The following is a 15,795-nucleotide window of genomic DNA, read 5'->3' on the forward strand; positions in this document are numbered from 1 at the left end:
ATGCTTTAGCTGAGCAGGGATGACAGACCACAAAACTGGGAAAAAAGAAGAACCTGCATAGATTTGTGGTAGAAAAGACTTGTAAGACTGTTCAAAGATCATGATGCCACCAGCCACAAAGGAAATGCTTTGCACAATTACGCTGGAAAGAATACACAGTGCTATGACGTTCAAGATTTTTGAATGGATCACATTTCTCAGAACATCACTGAAGAAAGCAATGAATAGCAACCACAATTCTCCCGTAACAGAACAGTTAAATTCATAGTTTCATAAAAGTTAAAGTCAGAAGACAGACTTATAGTACATCTATTCATGGACACTATTTTCATTAAGGGCTCTCTATAACACAACAGAAGGTATGAATCAGGCCATTTTTTGGTCCAGAGAAATGAAACTGAACAACATAGTGAAGCAGCAGAAAGACAAGGCACTGTGGGCCCTTGTGTAAGCAGGACACTGATTAAAAATTCCCTCCCCTGTGCTTGGCTGCAGCGCTTCATTTCTGCACCATGCTTCTCCTCTGCTCCCTGCCAGAGCCTTCCCTCAGAGGACACAACCAACTGGTGTGGAGCTATACAGCACACCTGCTTCGTGATCCTGGACATATTTTAAGGAGGGACTAATCTACAATTCCTTTTATTCACTTGGTTCAGTTGCTTTTGACTGCAGCAAGTTTTGGCTCGGATGTCCCCAACAGAAGAACAAATAGGTTATGTCTTTGACTTATTGCTGCAGGTTTCATTGGGAGCAACCGGGAAAGGAGTAGGCCTGGCCCTGGGTAAGACTAGCATAATCCAGCATTTGATCCTGCAACCTTTAATTAATTTCTAGTGTAACTATTTCTGTTTTTCTGATTTGTTCTGTTTTGTTCACATTGGAGGTAATTTGCCACATACAAAAATGAGGCTTGTCCACAGTTTGTGAGCCTTGCCTCTTACCCTGGTGTTGGGCTTATTCCTGGTTACCTGATAGAGTGGAAGTTGTTTTGTACCCTCCATCTCTGCCCCTATTTCTTCTGCTGCAGCTTTGTGTGCTGTTTGGTAACATAGCTAATCTGCTGTAGTGTTAACCGCTGAGTGGGAGCACTTAGTGGCTTTGAACTGTTCACCTTAGAAGCAAAGAATCTGTGAACCTCAGCAACATTAACCCGACAAACATTTGTTTTCTTGACATACCATTAGCACAGAAACAATCTCATCTCTCTAGGTATTTCAGGATAACAAAATAATCATTTTTTATTGAAGACACATTTGCAGGCATTTATAACAAGCCATTGCTTAGGCCAGGCTTAGATGGCAGCCAGGAAATTTATTTTCCACCATGCCTTTGGGAGATGCGAAGCTTCTTCAAGAGACGAAGGTGAGAAAAAGGGATTCATCCTGTCCCATGTGGTGTGAGCAGCTGAATCTTTTATTGTGAGGAGGAAAGAAGAAAGCTGAACCAGGACTGAATTGCGTTCGTGGCTAGGAGAGTAGACTAGTTTAGGTTTCCTACTGAATCTTTCTGGAAACAGGATTAAAGAAAGTCCAGATCTGACTATGCCCCACTGGCACCCCCCCTCCCCAACACTGGCATTGAGGAACCCCCAACCCATGCAGCACCCTCAGTCTGTTCCCCATTTAGGGAAGAAAGTTAATGCTTCTTTTCTCCTGTCCCTTTAGACTGCAGACTTTCTGAAACAGGAGTTGAGCCTTGCTATGTTTGTTCATGGCTCTCGGTGTGAAAGGACCCAGTTTAGGAGCATGTCCCCCCTGTAAATCCACTGAGATCAGTTTTATTATGGTGCCAAGTTGATTAAAGCAAGAGAAGCACTTGGTCCAAAGATTTTCCACCCTTTGCCAGATAGCAAAAAAAAGAACTAATTTTGTAGTAAGATGGGTTTGGTTGCTGATAAGCACAAACTGACTAGTTGCAGCACTAGTGCAGCATCTCTTTATATACATAGCACAATAAATGCATTGCACAATAAATGCTGTGGTCAACAAGACCACAAAAGTGGTCTGGATTGACTAGGTAAGAGTTTTGATGTGAATGTATTTGAAGTTTGTACATATAATTGTATGTATTTTCTCACATTTGACAATCGTCTATGCATAACAATAAACTGACCTACATTATAATAACCATAACCTTTACTATTCACGGTCTCTTTCCTTGGCTCTAGTACTGGTGAATGGGATGCCACAGTAAACACTTTAGGATTCAGACCCGCTCTACTGAGGCAGTCGGTATTTCTAGCTTGGTAATTCAAGAAGCGTATTTAAGGTCCTAGAGGTTGGACATTCAGCTGTACCAGAACCATACACCATTAAAGTTAAGAATTAAAATGAAGGTGGTTTTATATTAAATAAATTTCCTTGGTTGCAGAGATGGGGCTGTCAACAGGCAGGGCTAGCCAGAGCACTAAGTGCCCTCCCCATGCTCTTCCCCTTGGTAGCAGCCAACAGAACAGGCCATGTGGCTCCTGCATTGGCTAGAACATTCCCTCCATGGAGATGTAGCCAACACGGTGGCTGCATCTGTGGCATTTCACACAACAGTCAGGCTCCTCATTTCAGAACCACCCACCCACGGAAACACCTGGCACCTCTGAAAGACAAACATGGGAAGCTCCTCTGCATACTCCTCCTCCCAAAGTTTGTTCACTGGTGCTTGCCTAATTTCTTTGAATTTTATTTTTATTGGGATCATGACTGGCATTTCCAGAAGGACTAGCTACATAAAGAATCAGTAAGTTTGCACATCACAGGCACTTCAACCTTTGCACAAAATTAGAAGACCTGCATTATTTAGTAGTTTCAAACAGGTTCTAATCTAGCGACATGGATACAAAAGACCTTGGAGACAACTGTTTTTTGCAATCATTATCCTCCTTAGTGTACAGAGAGTGGGAGGCACAGTTTCAGCATAGGAAACAATGACACTGGAACATCATTAAATATCAGAACAATACATTTTCAAGTATAATTGAGGCATAATATATTCAGCATGTATTCAGAATACCAGAAGGGAAAATTGTTTTTACATAGCTTCTTCTACATACAAGATAATCTGCTGCAGTTTTAGATACAAGAGCTTACTGATATAATCTTTATGTTCTTAAACCACAAGGTAGCTCAAGCATCTTCTGAGTTTATCCTCTTCAAAGTCTTTGCCAAAGCTAATCTAATCCTAGAAACAGGGGGTAGGAAGTGACCCGACAGCATCCCATACATGTCTTGCACTGCATCACCATAATCATTCCTGGCTGTCTGCAGTAAAACATCAAGCAATGGGCAGTCCACAGAGTGCCTCAGTTACGTGTTCAGGTCCTGAACCAGCTTAATCGTTAGAAAATATTTTCTAATTTTGAGAGATCTACATCTCCTTTTTCTGCAGATTAGTTACTTTTCTTTTTGCTCTGTATTCCCATCCTCATGGAAATGGGGAACAACTTGTCATTTATTAAGGCACACTTTTATATGTAGAGGAAAACTGTTACCTCATTTCTTTCAGTTTTTCTTGTATAGTCATATTTTCCAGATTTCTTATTTTGCTGCTCTTGTCTAGACTTAGCTCTGATTTACCTGCTGTAATGTGAGTACTAGCTCACATAAGAAGTCACAGAAGTCACAGAAGAAGGTGAGTAAAGGTGAATAACTGTTGCAGGTATCCTGCAGACAACATTCTTGCTAACTGAGCTCAGAAAGAGACATCACTTCTGCCATGGTGTCACCTTACTGAATCATTCCATTTGCAGTCCACAATTTACCCCCAAATCCTTTTGTGCCAAGTCAATTTTTCTTCATTAATTGACCATGAACACTCTATTTAATAAATCAGGAGGTGAGAAAATCCTACTGCAACCAAAAGTATCATCCAGGACTAAAGCAGTAATGACAGGTGTCAGGTGTCTCAAAAGGCTCATTGGCTTTTAACATGGTGTTTACATCTGATGCACTTGTTTTCAAAGTAAATCCCCAAATGATAATGAATTACATCTAAATTAATCATGTAAAATATGCTTTGAAGAAAGTGAATGTACTTGTACCTGTATATATATTTTTTTTTTTTTTTTTTTTTTTACAATTTTAGCAGAGAATAATAAGAAGATTCTGAGAAAAGGAAAGATACTAATTTGCAGCTAAGGTGTCCATAAATTACCACTTTCCCAGACTTGCAAGAGCTCTTTTATTCAAACAGAATTGAGGGCTTTATCAGAGTGAAACTGAATTTACATTGCAGCAGCTGACTAAAAGTGGCTTACATGTAAATAAGAACCTAACAAATAGAGTGAGAGTTTCTCCCTTGGTCAGAGTTTATTTCTCCTCCTTTTTTATCACAATTTTCAGATGTATTTGGAGGTGCATTTGGAAGTAGGGTTTTTCAACAGTCTTTTTCTCTTTCAAATATAAACCACATTTCTCCTTCTGTACTTGCACTGCAGACTGGTAGGATTATCCCCGGGAAAACAAGGCCAAACATTCTCATTCAGAAACCTCACAAGGAGAAAACAGCTTAGAGGATCGCAGGTCCAAAATAACAGGGGAGGAGGGAGATAGGGTTACTGGGCCGTAATGTGGAATTTCCTGGTCAGAAACACATTAAGGTAAGTAAGTCTCTGTGCTAACACATTCCCTATCCCTTTGAAGGGTAATATGCATCACATACGCACTGTAGATTGATCTATGTGTATTTAAGGCACATGACTGGGATTACTGGCCCAGCTGACATGTGGTCAGTGCTGGATGTCTGAGATCCTTGGTGTAATACACAAAATCTTAGTTACGCTCAGAGAAAGCCTCTGGGGATACAGATGGGGAAACCCAAGCCCTACCAGGGTACTGTTCAGTCAGCCTGACCCTTTCTGCCCCGTGTTCCTCTGCACTTCCAAATTATTGACTGTTGCTCTGGTGTCTCTCCACTTCCAGCTTAGCCATGTCTTACTTTAGGCCCTTGCAGGTTGGGTTCTGTGAAAGGAAGCTGGAAGGCAGAAAAAGGTGATTAACACTGGCTAGTGAAGCACAACTCCTGCCCACGCTATAGCAGTGACATTGCACTTGCTCGCTCTTTTCTTCTCCTTCGTTCCTATCTGAACGTACAGAACGCAGTTCCTCACACTGACACCGGTGTAAATCCAGAACTGGGCTGTCTATAGGGAGGAACACGGAAGGCATGGGGCATAGTTTGTGACATTAATTGCTACTCATTGAAGGAAGCAGCACGGGTTTAAAAAGACAAAAAAGGCTTTAGCTGCCTTCTTTCTACCTGTCATCAACCCTGCCTCTTGTGTGGTGCACGAGTACAGAATCAGACCGAAGGTCCCTTTGGTCCAAAATCCTTGTTGTGACAGAAGCTAGCACCAGATCCCTAACAAGGGGGCTGGTGTACTTTGCAGACTGACAAGGCTGAACTAGCGAAAGATACTGATTTGCCTCTGAAAGGCAAATACTGTTTCTTATGTATACTGATATGCTAACTTAAAAAAAAAACAGTAGTCATTTCACTTGTCACTCTTTCTGCCATGGCATCAAGGGGTTATTTTTCATTGCACTCAAGATTCTTATTTTATAAAATCTAATTACTGTTAAATTCAGAGAAAAGCAATTAAAATAAGTGGAATGAATTAGGGTGACTTTTTTCAATATAAAGCGACAACTTAGAATTTAACAATTTCAGTCAAATCCTGAATTGCAGACCCCTTAAAGATGCATTACGGGATAAATAATCCAAATCATTTTTCAGATAAATTGTTATTAATCTGTATAACATCATGATATTACTTGGTGATGTGATTTATGCTGCTTATATGAAAGATAAATTGCATCACCTACATTAATGCATGCACAGACATGCTCTACCACTGTATTTCTGCAGTGGAAAAAGGATACCATCTTTCCAGATGGTAAATGCACCAGTGAAGATATTTACATTTTGCCTTTCACTTAAAATAAATCTTTGCTGCAACAAGTATGCTCAGCAAGAGCAAAAAATAGGTAGTTAAAGATAAAAAAATAGTTCCAGCAGGAAATCAACTGGTTGCCTTTGCCCTCTCTCCTGCTACAAATGGATCCTCCAAGATTTTTCCAGAGCTGAGATTACCGTAGTCTGAGAACAAGAGAATAAAGAGATAGTCTTTATTGCTGACTCTATAGTTGCTGTACTTATTAAAAATTACAGTTGAGAGAATGCAAACAGATTTTAAGGCAAGAATTTCCCTTTCCTCAATGACAGATCCTATTTTCTTCTCTTTAGATACTGAGTCTCTTGTTCTGGCAAATTAATTACGTTGTTCCACTTGTTTTATTGCCTTAGTCATATGAAAAGAGGCAAAACATCTTGTGCTGAAGAGCTTTAACATTTTTTTTAAGTCATTTTACTGGAATGCCTGTACACTAAACTTTCTTCTCACTTCCTTCTCCCCCCTGTGGGTTAGATTTTAGGTGCCTGTGGTTGATGGTTTGTCATATCACTTCTTTCTTCTTGTTCTCAAGAACTTCCTGAGATATATGGTAAGGGTATGCTTTCCAGTGCAGATATGGGAACTGACACCTTCCCACTCCTCTTCAGCCTCGCCAAAGCAGACATGCAGCCTGAAGCAACATGAATTGGGAGCAGGGGAGAATTCACCTTGCTGTGTTGTTCAGCATGCCTATCCTGACCAAATTAATGTTGTCCTCTGTAAAGTCCTCTAATATCACATGGTCTGATGATGACACGGGTTCTCAAGGACCCTTCCTTGGGCTGCTCTAAAGGTGCTGGAAATGGAGAATGCTCCATACGTGCCAAGGTGTGGTGTAAGAGGTAATTATTTTTAAAATGTAATTTATATGGAGAGGCTCAGAGTTCAGAGCAAAGAATACTAAATACATCATGGCCTGAGGAAATAATATATCAAAAATTATTAGAATTTTTAAAAATCATATGTATTTAAGGATTTCATCTCTGTAACTTCACTCATCTGTAATGCTTGTTCTGTGTACATAGTCTCTCAAATAGCTAGTAAGAAAAATTTATTTTTTCTCCCTTACTCCTTACGGTCTGTTCCTGTTCTAATATATGAATTTACCTTAACCTGTTTTAACTAGATTGACAAGTTAGAAACTGTCCACGGTATCAGATATTTGCAAAATTTGATTTAGGAAAAGCTGTGACAAAAAATATTCTTGTCTCTTCCTATGAAGTCTCAGCTCAAAAAGTGCCTATTTATGAGAATATTCATCACTACGGATTATTCCCAAGGGTTGAAGAGGTAAAGAACCAAGTAAGATGTCACATCATTTGGTTTCATGCTATCCTGTTGATATAGTTACAATATAATGTTCTTTTGTAGAACCTGGTCTTAAGGTTGACATACACAGACCATATAAAAACATGGGTCATTTTCTGTCTTCCATATCATAACCGTGTACAGTTTCTGTTATCTACTATCCAGACATTGCATTTGGTCTTTTGAGAGAGTATGGAAGAGGTGAGAGAGAGTGTGCGCATGTGTGTGCATGTGTGTATTGTGCACGTATTTTTATGTATGCATTCTTTTTTGCAGAACTGTCTGTCTTTTTCTCTAATTTATAAAACTTGGAGGTTAGATTTGATTTATTTTCTCGATAGGAGGGAGGTGGCACAGAGCCACTTTCCAGTGTGCCCTTCATTTCCCTTTGTCATCCCATTGGCCAGCTCTGCCAGTCTCAGCCCCTGGCACCGTCCTTTGCAAGTCTCCATGCAGTCCAGGTCTCAGCATTGACCATTCCTGTCGGTACCTCCTCTTCCCTCTCAAGATGCTTTGGATTTCCATCCCTGTGCTCCCATACCTCCCTAGATTTTTTTCTTTCAGTCAGTCTCGGTTTGTTCTTCAGCATATGTCTCTGTGAACTTTCACAGCTGTTGTTTTTCCTCCTCTTTTTCAGACTTTTTTCTTTCTCTTTTTTGATTCCCCTCTCAGCCCTATCCCAGACTGTTGGTTTTATATGTCATCCTTCTGCCATTCATATGGGCTACAATTGCCTTCCCAAACTTGGCTTCCACAACAAATGGCAGGAATTGAATTCAGTTGCCTCTTCTAAGCAAATTAAAACATTTCAAGGCAGAACTTTTCCTCTTCTTTGTCCAACAGTTAATTTCCACATCTGTCACTCCCTAAAATGAATATTTTACTTACGGTACACTTCTCTTACCCTGAATTCTGCTAACTTTTCAGACTAGTTCAGTAATGTGATGATGTAAAAATAATAAGTCATTTTAAAAATATTTTTACTACCAGGCTATTTGTTGGCACTGCGATATTTGAACCACAACCTCAACCTCAGTCTACATTACTGGAAGCATCTCTTGACACAGAAGCAATACCTCCTAGCCAACATAAAGACTTGATTTGTAAAAATTACTCTAGTGGTAGGATTCGTCATATTTCAGCAGTAATCGCTCACAGTAAACCACTACGAGGCTGAGTTATTGCCACAGTTTGCCTGACTATAAATCAGTCTCAACAGACGTTTATTCGTTGGTATTCTATCAAGCAACTGAGATTATGCTTGAAATATATTAGAATAATCAGCATCTGAGGCATACTCATTCATACCAACAGGATCTGCTGGTGATAATATCCTTATAATTGTAACACTACCAACATTCTCAGCAAGGATGTAATTTTTTCTATCACGATCCTTTGAAATATTTACAGCTGTTGGTTTACTGCTATGTCAGAGTAATTCCTTGCCCTTTAGCCTGTCTCTATACGCTTTCCTACTGAATGGTAAGTATCTGGCATTTGAGACTCCTTGGTAATAAAAGAGAATTTACGGGTAGCAGCTGTTTTGGAAATATATGTAGCAAACAAAGAAGTAATTTTTCCCTCTGACTTCCTTACAGAATTCTTGGAGCTGTATGACAGCTTCTGAGGCATAACGGTCCAACTACGAAGAAAGAAATTAACTACTATCTTGCTGCAAAAGACAGTCGACAAGTTTATGTCCCTCTACCCCAAGGTCCTATTTGCAGAGGGTCAATATGCAACCTATGTGTTGTGAATGGAGATAGTCCTTGTGCTGGCTCTCAATACAGAAATAAATTTTGCTCTGGCTGAACAAACTTAAAGGAAATGTCTTTACTTGGAGGATTAATGAACATCTGCTGCTGAATCACTCATTCACTGAAAACTCCCATCTCCCAGGTGTACGAGTAGGAAATATTAGAAGGCAGTGACAGACCTAGGAACAGCTGCAGCAGTTAGTAAAGAGTTTCCTCAGTCTAACAGCTAAAAAGGCCCTTTCACTTAACTTCTTTAAAAAGTTCAGTTTTGCTCTGTATGCATTGATGAAGTAAGGGCTCAGGTCTGGTGCAGCTGAGGAAGTAAGAAAGTGTGAGGAAGAATATTTGCAATTTAGCACATATGGTACATTTGTGGTTATAGGAAACCCTGATTCAGGTCTCATGAAAACTGTATGTAGGTATGTATTTATTTGTTTACAAATTATGATTTTTCTGATGCAAATTATTTCCTCGAAACAATTCCTGGTAAGATCGGTTTGGCATCCTTACTTTTCTTTAATACTTCAGGATTTCCATTTACAAAAAAAGTTGCTCTGTAAGCAATAGTATATGTGAAGCCTGTGCGGCTTTTGAGTGAGTCCTCATCTCATATCTTGTCCCGCACCTGAGTTCTGATCAAAGTGTATGATCGCACTCCCCTGAGCGGCTTCTGAACTGTATGCTAATGTAGCTAAGCAGTTTTTCCTCATTTTCAATGTGGAACTAATCTGAGGCTTCTGCTTTCCCTCCATCCTCTCCTACTCACTTATTTAATCTCTCTGATACCTTCCGTTCCATATCATATTTTAGTCAATTACTGTATCATACATTTAGTCAATTAATATTGACTAATAGATACAAAACCTACTAAATGTGGCTTAAACCTAGAGAAAAAGTGATCACATCTTCTTTAAGAAACCTATCTAAAAATTAGAAACAAAAGCAAATCAGTGAAGAACATGCTAAACAAATGAAAGACTGGCACAGCGATAGGTCTCAGCTGGTGATTCTGAGATAGGTATTACTACTCCTTATGCTTTTTATTTTTTGTTTTTTTTTTCCTCGTGATGGAGGAGGTTTGGGTCAAAACAATAATCTGTATATTTTTCAACAATGTGAAAGCAAAAATAAAATTCTTTGCAGATGCACAAAAACTTTGTGGTGATAATTGATGAGGAGGACAGATGCAGCTCTGCAGAGCTGCATGAATCACATGCTAGACTGTGCCTGCATTATAGGTGAGAATGTATGACACATTTACCAGTTGTGTTTGTATTTTGGGAAACAGTGATCTGGGAGCAGATTTGAGCTGAAGATGAGCTCAAAATGTGAGAGAATAGCTAAGAAAACAGTGACAATCCTTATGGGTAAAAGGAGGGAACTACTGAACAGAAAAGTGTGAAATTCTGTTACCCCTGTCATGGTTTATTAGTGAACATTTTATTAGTGAAAGAAAGATTCACTTTCCCTTGCCTGCACATTAACAATAATGCTAAGGTCCAGAATAGATGATGCAAAGAATTAGCAGCCTGGAAAATCTTCCTAATTCTGAGAGTATAAAAGAACATTTTATTTAAGCTTTGGCAGCACAAAGATATTGCTATGTATTAAACCAGTAAACCAGTGTGTTATTTTGCAGAACTTTACCTTCTCTGTGCTGACTGTCCACAAGTACGTTTTTATTTTGTGGAAAATACCAAGTTGTTTTGCCCTCAAGGAAAATGCGGTTAGGTAATGTTCACCATGGGTAAAAGAGAACACAAGGATCTTTGCTGTAGAGTAGCTAATGTACCGTCTTCTTCTTGCCTGGCAGTAACTTTTTTTACAGTGTTTCATCCTCAGTGAATTCAAAAATAGGTTAAAAGATGACATGCTCAGGACACAAATGTACACACACAGGGAGATTATACATTTCCATGGTCCTTTTTAATTAACACAATCCAGCAGCTGAAAGCTGAAGCTGAAAATATTCAGACTGGAAATTAAAAGCTATTTTTTTAGGGTGGAATTTTTGCCATAACTTCTCTAGAGATGTAAATGACCTGTCAATTACATTAATTGCACTAAAATTATAAATTCTTCTAAATTCTCACCTACAGGTCATAAACTTGATACAATGACCCCTTAAAAATATGTTGGATCTGATGCATCCAAGCAGTTACATTGCACAAAAATAACATTTCCTTTCAAAATAAATATATTTGTAAGACAAGAAAGTTTTGGAACTGCTTCCTCCTCCTTGACATCTGATCCATACACACACCATATTCCCAAGAATGTAAGTAGAAAGAATGCCTGAGCTGAAATTAGTTTACAGATTGTAGCACTGCTGTTTTTGAAGGATCCTTACATTACAAATTATGACAATGATAAAGAAGAAGAAGCCACAGCCAACTGTAAATTAAAAGCCATGCTGAAGGTTGAGCTCTTACTCTTGCATGTCAGCATTGTGCCAGTGTTCTTGTATAATGCTACAACTTCAGATAAGTTGATTGCATTAGCTTAAGGACAGCATTTGAGCTTGTAAGACTGCGCCATCACTGAAGACATATCTGTGGAAGTGTTCCCCAAGATACATGTACACAAGGTATACACAACATACTGAGTTTTTCTTGTGTATGTATACATATTTTTTCTAGTCAATAATCTACTTCCCTGCAGCTTAGTAGGGTGTTATACTCATCGTTTCCTGCCCCTGAACTGCTTTTGCTTCTGTAGATGTTGCTGGACTGTGTATTGCATTGAGTACCTTTACATAGTAAAAGAGGAGATGATACTTCTATGCATGGGCCAACGTATGAGCTAAATCCTGTCCCTAACTCATAGTCAAAATACTCCTGTCCCAAACCTATGAGTAGCAATGCTAAAACAAGTCAACTGAAATGACTCTTCTTGTCGTTTGAAACCAGAGAGAAGTTGAGATTCATTGGCTGAAAACAGGTAGAATTTGCACATGATTTTTAGATTCACTGAGAGGTTCTGCTTAGGAAAGTGTGTCCTAACCTTTCAGCCCAAGCCTTCCTTATTTGAGATTAAAAATTACATTTTCAGAAACAAGTTATCTTGAATGTAGGAACACTTTGTCTACATGCACATGCACACACATACATGAATAGATATTAAAGGACTTTCAGAAAATTTGAGCCAAAATCTGTCAAATATCAATTTTCTGTCAAAATCTCAGTGTGGAAGCCTTAGACAGCAGCATTTGCAGCTCTCTCAGAGCAGCATCTGATGAACGAGGTTAATCGTAAGGATTCATTTTGTTAAAGGACCAGAAATCCGAGGTTAGCTCTGTATAATACCTAAATCCTTTAAGTCAACCAGCAGAGTCACAATACTTCTGGCCTCTAAAGCTCATACTTCATATTAATGCAAGATATATGTTCATTCATCTGCCTTTCCGGCCTGGTTGCTAAAGAAGGGGGTCTGTGGTTGGAAGAAAGGAAAGCTCATAGTTCAGAAAGAGTACTAAGCCCCATGTTAAATCACAGGAGATAAACTGCTGGCCCCACTGTAGTCAATAGTACTTTTACCACTAGCTTCAGTTGGGTCAGAATTTCACCCAGAGCATACCAAATACTTTTGTGTATGCCAAACTACATTTCTGTGCATTTATTTAACAAATCTGTAAATATAAAAGAAAATTACAAACACTTCCGAACTCTTTGTTCCCAGGATGATCAAAATTTTCTCAGAAAAAAAACAAACATTAAATATTGCAAGCACATATGTACTGTTCCCTAGTAATTTCTACAGCGTAAATTCAAAATCCCAATCTAATCACCTTAAACTATGTCAAAGCAAAATCCTTCCTGGAACTCATCAGAATTTATAGTGTTCAAAACTTGAATCTGGATTTTATTTTTTGTCTAATTTTTATCAAAAATCAGCAGAACACATGGCAATCCCACAGCTGACTGCATTTGTGTCTCAGCATGAAGGCAGGGAAATTGTAGTGGAATGTCTTCTGACAAAGAGGACAATGTGAACCTGATAATCCTGGACTATCCCCCTTTCTCTATTTATATCACTTCAATAGGTAGTGAAAGCTGACTAATCAAATTAACATTTAAGAACATCATTTTATACTAATGGCTGGAAGATATCTTTGTTCATACTATGTGGTAAAGAAAAGACTTGAACAGAAAATACACCTCTCCCATTTATCAGAGCAGCCAGCATACACTAACTAGAGTGTGTAGAAGTTACAACATAGTTCCTGGAAATCTCATAGCAGAAGTTGTAATTCCTGAAATGGTTAAAACCAGAAAATGATCTTGTAAGAAGTCTGGAAATAGGATAAATATAGTCAATTCCTTCTGAACTGGAAGAGTAATGAGAATGACCGCATATTTTGAGACATTTGCTTCCTGTCAACCTGTTCAGCTAATCTATGACATTGCTGAAGTAACTATACAATAGATATCAACGTATTTACAGCAAGCAGACCCTATTTGGCTTAAAACTGGAAGTATTTATAGAGATGAATATGAGCCACTTATTTGAATGCTGACATACCATTAGTCCATGGGGTGTTATGTTTGAAGAATGGGAGGTGATTAGGTCAGACAAAAGCTTCCGTGAAATGAACTCATGGTTACAAAATGTTTTACTGACCTTGGTGCTTCAAGTACAGTTATGAATATTCAGTTAGCATTTGAGTGTATGTATAAGTAAAAATATAAGGACACTATCTACATTTACCTACTCTGATCCCAGTTGGCTGCAAAAAGCAGAAGAATCTTCCTGCCACAGTGATCGCGATTTTCCAGTACTCCTGGGAATCCATCTGTCAGAGCCCGTTTGATTCCTGGATCATCAGCCTTGAAGTTTTTAAACATATCCAGATTTAACTGGCGGTACTGGAAGTACTGAGCCAACAATCTGAAGGCCTCAGTTTGGTGAAACTTTCTGGCTCGGAGAAATCTCAAGATGAAGGCATCATCTGTACGTAAAAACCCAATGTCAGGCCTCGTGATGATCATGTCCCTGACTTGCTGGATATCCTGATGCAAAATGTCTGGGTTTTCATTCAGTTCCAGGCGGGCTTTCTCTATAGTTTCTGGACTAAGTCCAGCTTGTAAATGGGTCATCTCTGCAAAAACCTCCTTTCCAAATTCTTCACTTCAGATATTTTAGAAGGGGAAATACTGATCCCATTTAACTAATGGTCTGCTCTGAGCATGAGCCATTCAGAAGCTTTCTGCTATCAAGTTGACATTTAACAAATGAAAATAGAAGACTTTTTCTTATTCTTGCAGAAGCAGCAACATGCAGTTCGTACATAGTATAATCCATCCAAAGCAAAGTGTTGCTTATTCCATCACTTACTGAAAGAAAAAAGCAAATACATAAAAGAGAGATTAAATACATACATAAAGCTTGCAGAAATGCATTTTCACACTTCATATAGTAATAAAATTGTTTTGTGTGCTTCATATTTAAGAGGATTGTAGCTAAATAGTTTCAGAATAGGTACAGTTAAGATAAAATAGCCACTGACATCTAGAATGTATATATTCAAGTTTTCAGAAAGGTAATCTAATGAACTGATAATGATATGCTGTATCAGTTTAATATTAGAATATACTTTAAAAAGTTGTTGTATGATAGTGTAGGAATTACCACATTACATATCTTCAGGCTCTAGATAACAACAGTAAAAATAGCAGTCCTTTCTTCCACCCCAACAGGAAAATTTTGACTTCCTAAATATGCAGATTTACACTTAGCACAATAGGTATAATGACTGTTAAGCATAGTTTTATGACCTGTGATATCAGCTTGTAGTTTTCTTTTAATTAGTCCCTGATTTGGTCATGAAACTATGATAAAACCCCAAAACTCCACTAGTACCAGAAGTATTTTTTGCTTGGTAAAACCCCATGGGAAATATTTTCCATTAAGATTCTATGCATCTTTTAGACAGTGAAGACAAACCACTGTTTGCTATTAAATAATACAGTGTTACCCCAAAATTAATGAAGAAGAATGCCTATATAAAGAGAAATATGAAGGATGATCAATATTTATTAGCCTCTCTTTTGTACTAGAGACAAAACTTGTGCTTATCATGAAGCAGAACACCTGTTATGATGGTCAGAACAGACAAAAAGTGTTGTCCTGGTCAAGTTATCTTTCTGGAAAGATTACAGACACTTTGTCTTCATTGGGATTTTACAGCTGTAGTTCTAATGAATACCTGGATATTTTGCTGAACACAAACAAAATCCACCTTTCTGATATTGAAGACAGGACCTTTTCCTTCCAGAGAAACAGTGTCTGTAAGGTCTTTCAACACTTAGAAAAATAGTTTATTCAAAATATTCATATTCTTCCATTATTTCTCCATCATGATTATCGGTGAGCTCATGACAATTCTTCATTTCTAGGTTACCTCTAACATTATTTTTTAAAGTTTTGGCTCTTGTGGGGGTGAAGTTACAAAATGGTGCTTCTGTAAAGAAGGAAGTTTGTATCGCTTTTGCTTAGAAGTTGAAAACTCAAGAGAAGTTCCCATGAATAAAGTGTTTGACGAATCTAACCCAACAAGATTGGTATTTTAGCTGAAAAGAGATACAGTTTATTCCAAATTCCTATTTTCAGTACATGTAGCTTTCCTGAATTTCATGTTCATTCTTTACTTTGCCTAGAATTTGTTTTTACAAGTGTTAGAATAAAAACTGCTTAAGCTGTTATGTATGAGCAAAATGGCACAGTGAATTTCTTACATTTCAATGACATAATTAGCAAGATGCTGTCAGTGAAGTCTATGCAGTTACA

The 15,795-nt window shown here is 38.3% G+C and overlaps 1 protein-coding gene across 1 annotated transcript in view; it reads right to left on the reverse strand.

Annotated features, from left to right (window-relative positions):
- The window catches only part of CLVS1 (clavesin 1), a 92,607-nt gene extending 78,502 nt beyond the window's left edge, over nucleotides 1-14,105 (reverse strand). Inside the window, exon 1 of the mRNA XM_062570330.1 lies at nucleotides 13,717-14,105. Coding sequence (XP_062426314.1) covers nucleotides 13,717-14,105 — 389 coding nt within the window. The remainder of the gene's footprint in view (nucleotides 1-13,716) is intronic.
- Nucleotides 14,106-15,795: the final 1,690 nt, after the last annotated feature.

This window comes from Rhea pennata, chromosome 2 (genome assembly GCF_028389875.1).
Source record: "Rhea pennata isolate bPtePen1 chromosome 2, bPtePen1.pri, whole genome shotgun sequence".
Taxonomy (NCBI): domain Eukaryota; kingdom Metazoa; phylum Chordata; class Aves; order Rheiformes; family Rheidae; genus Rhea; species Rhea pennata.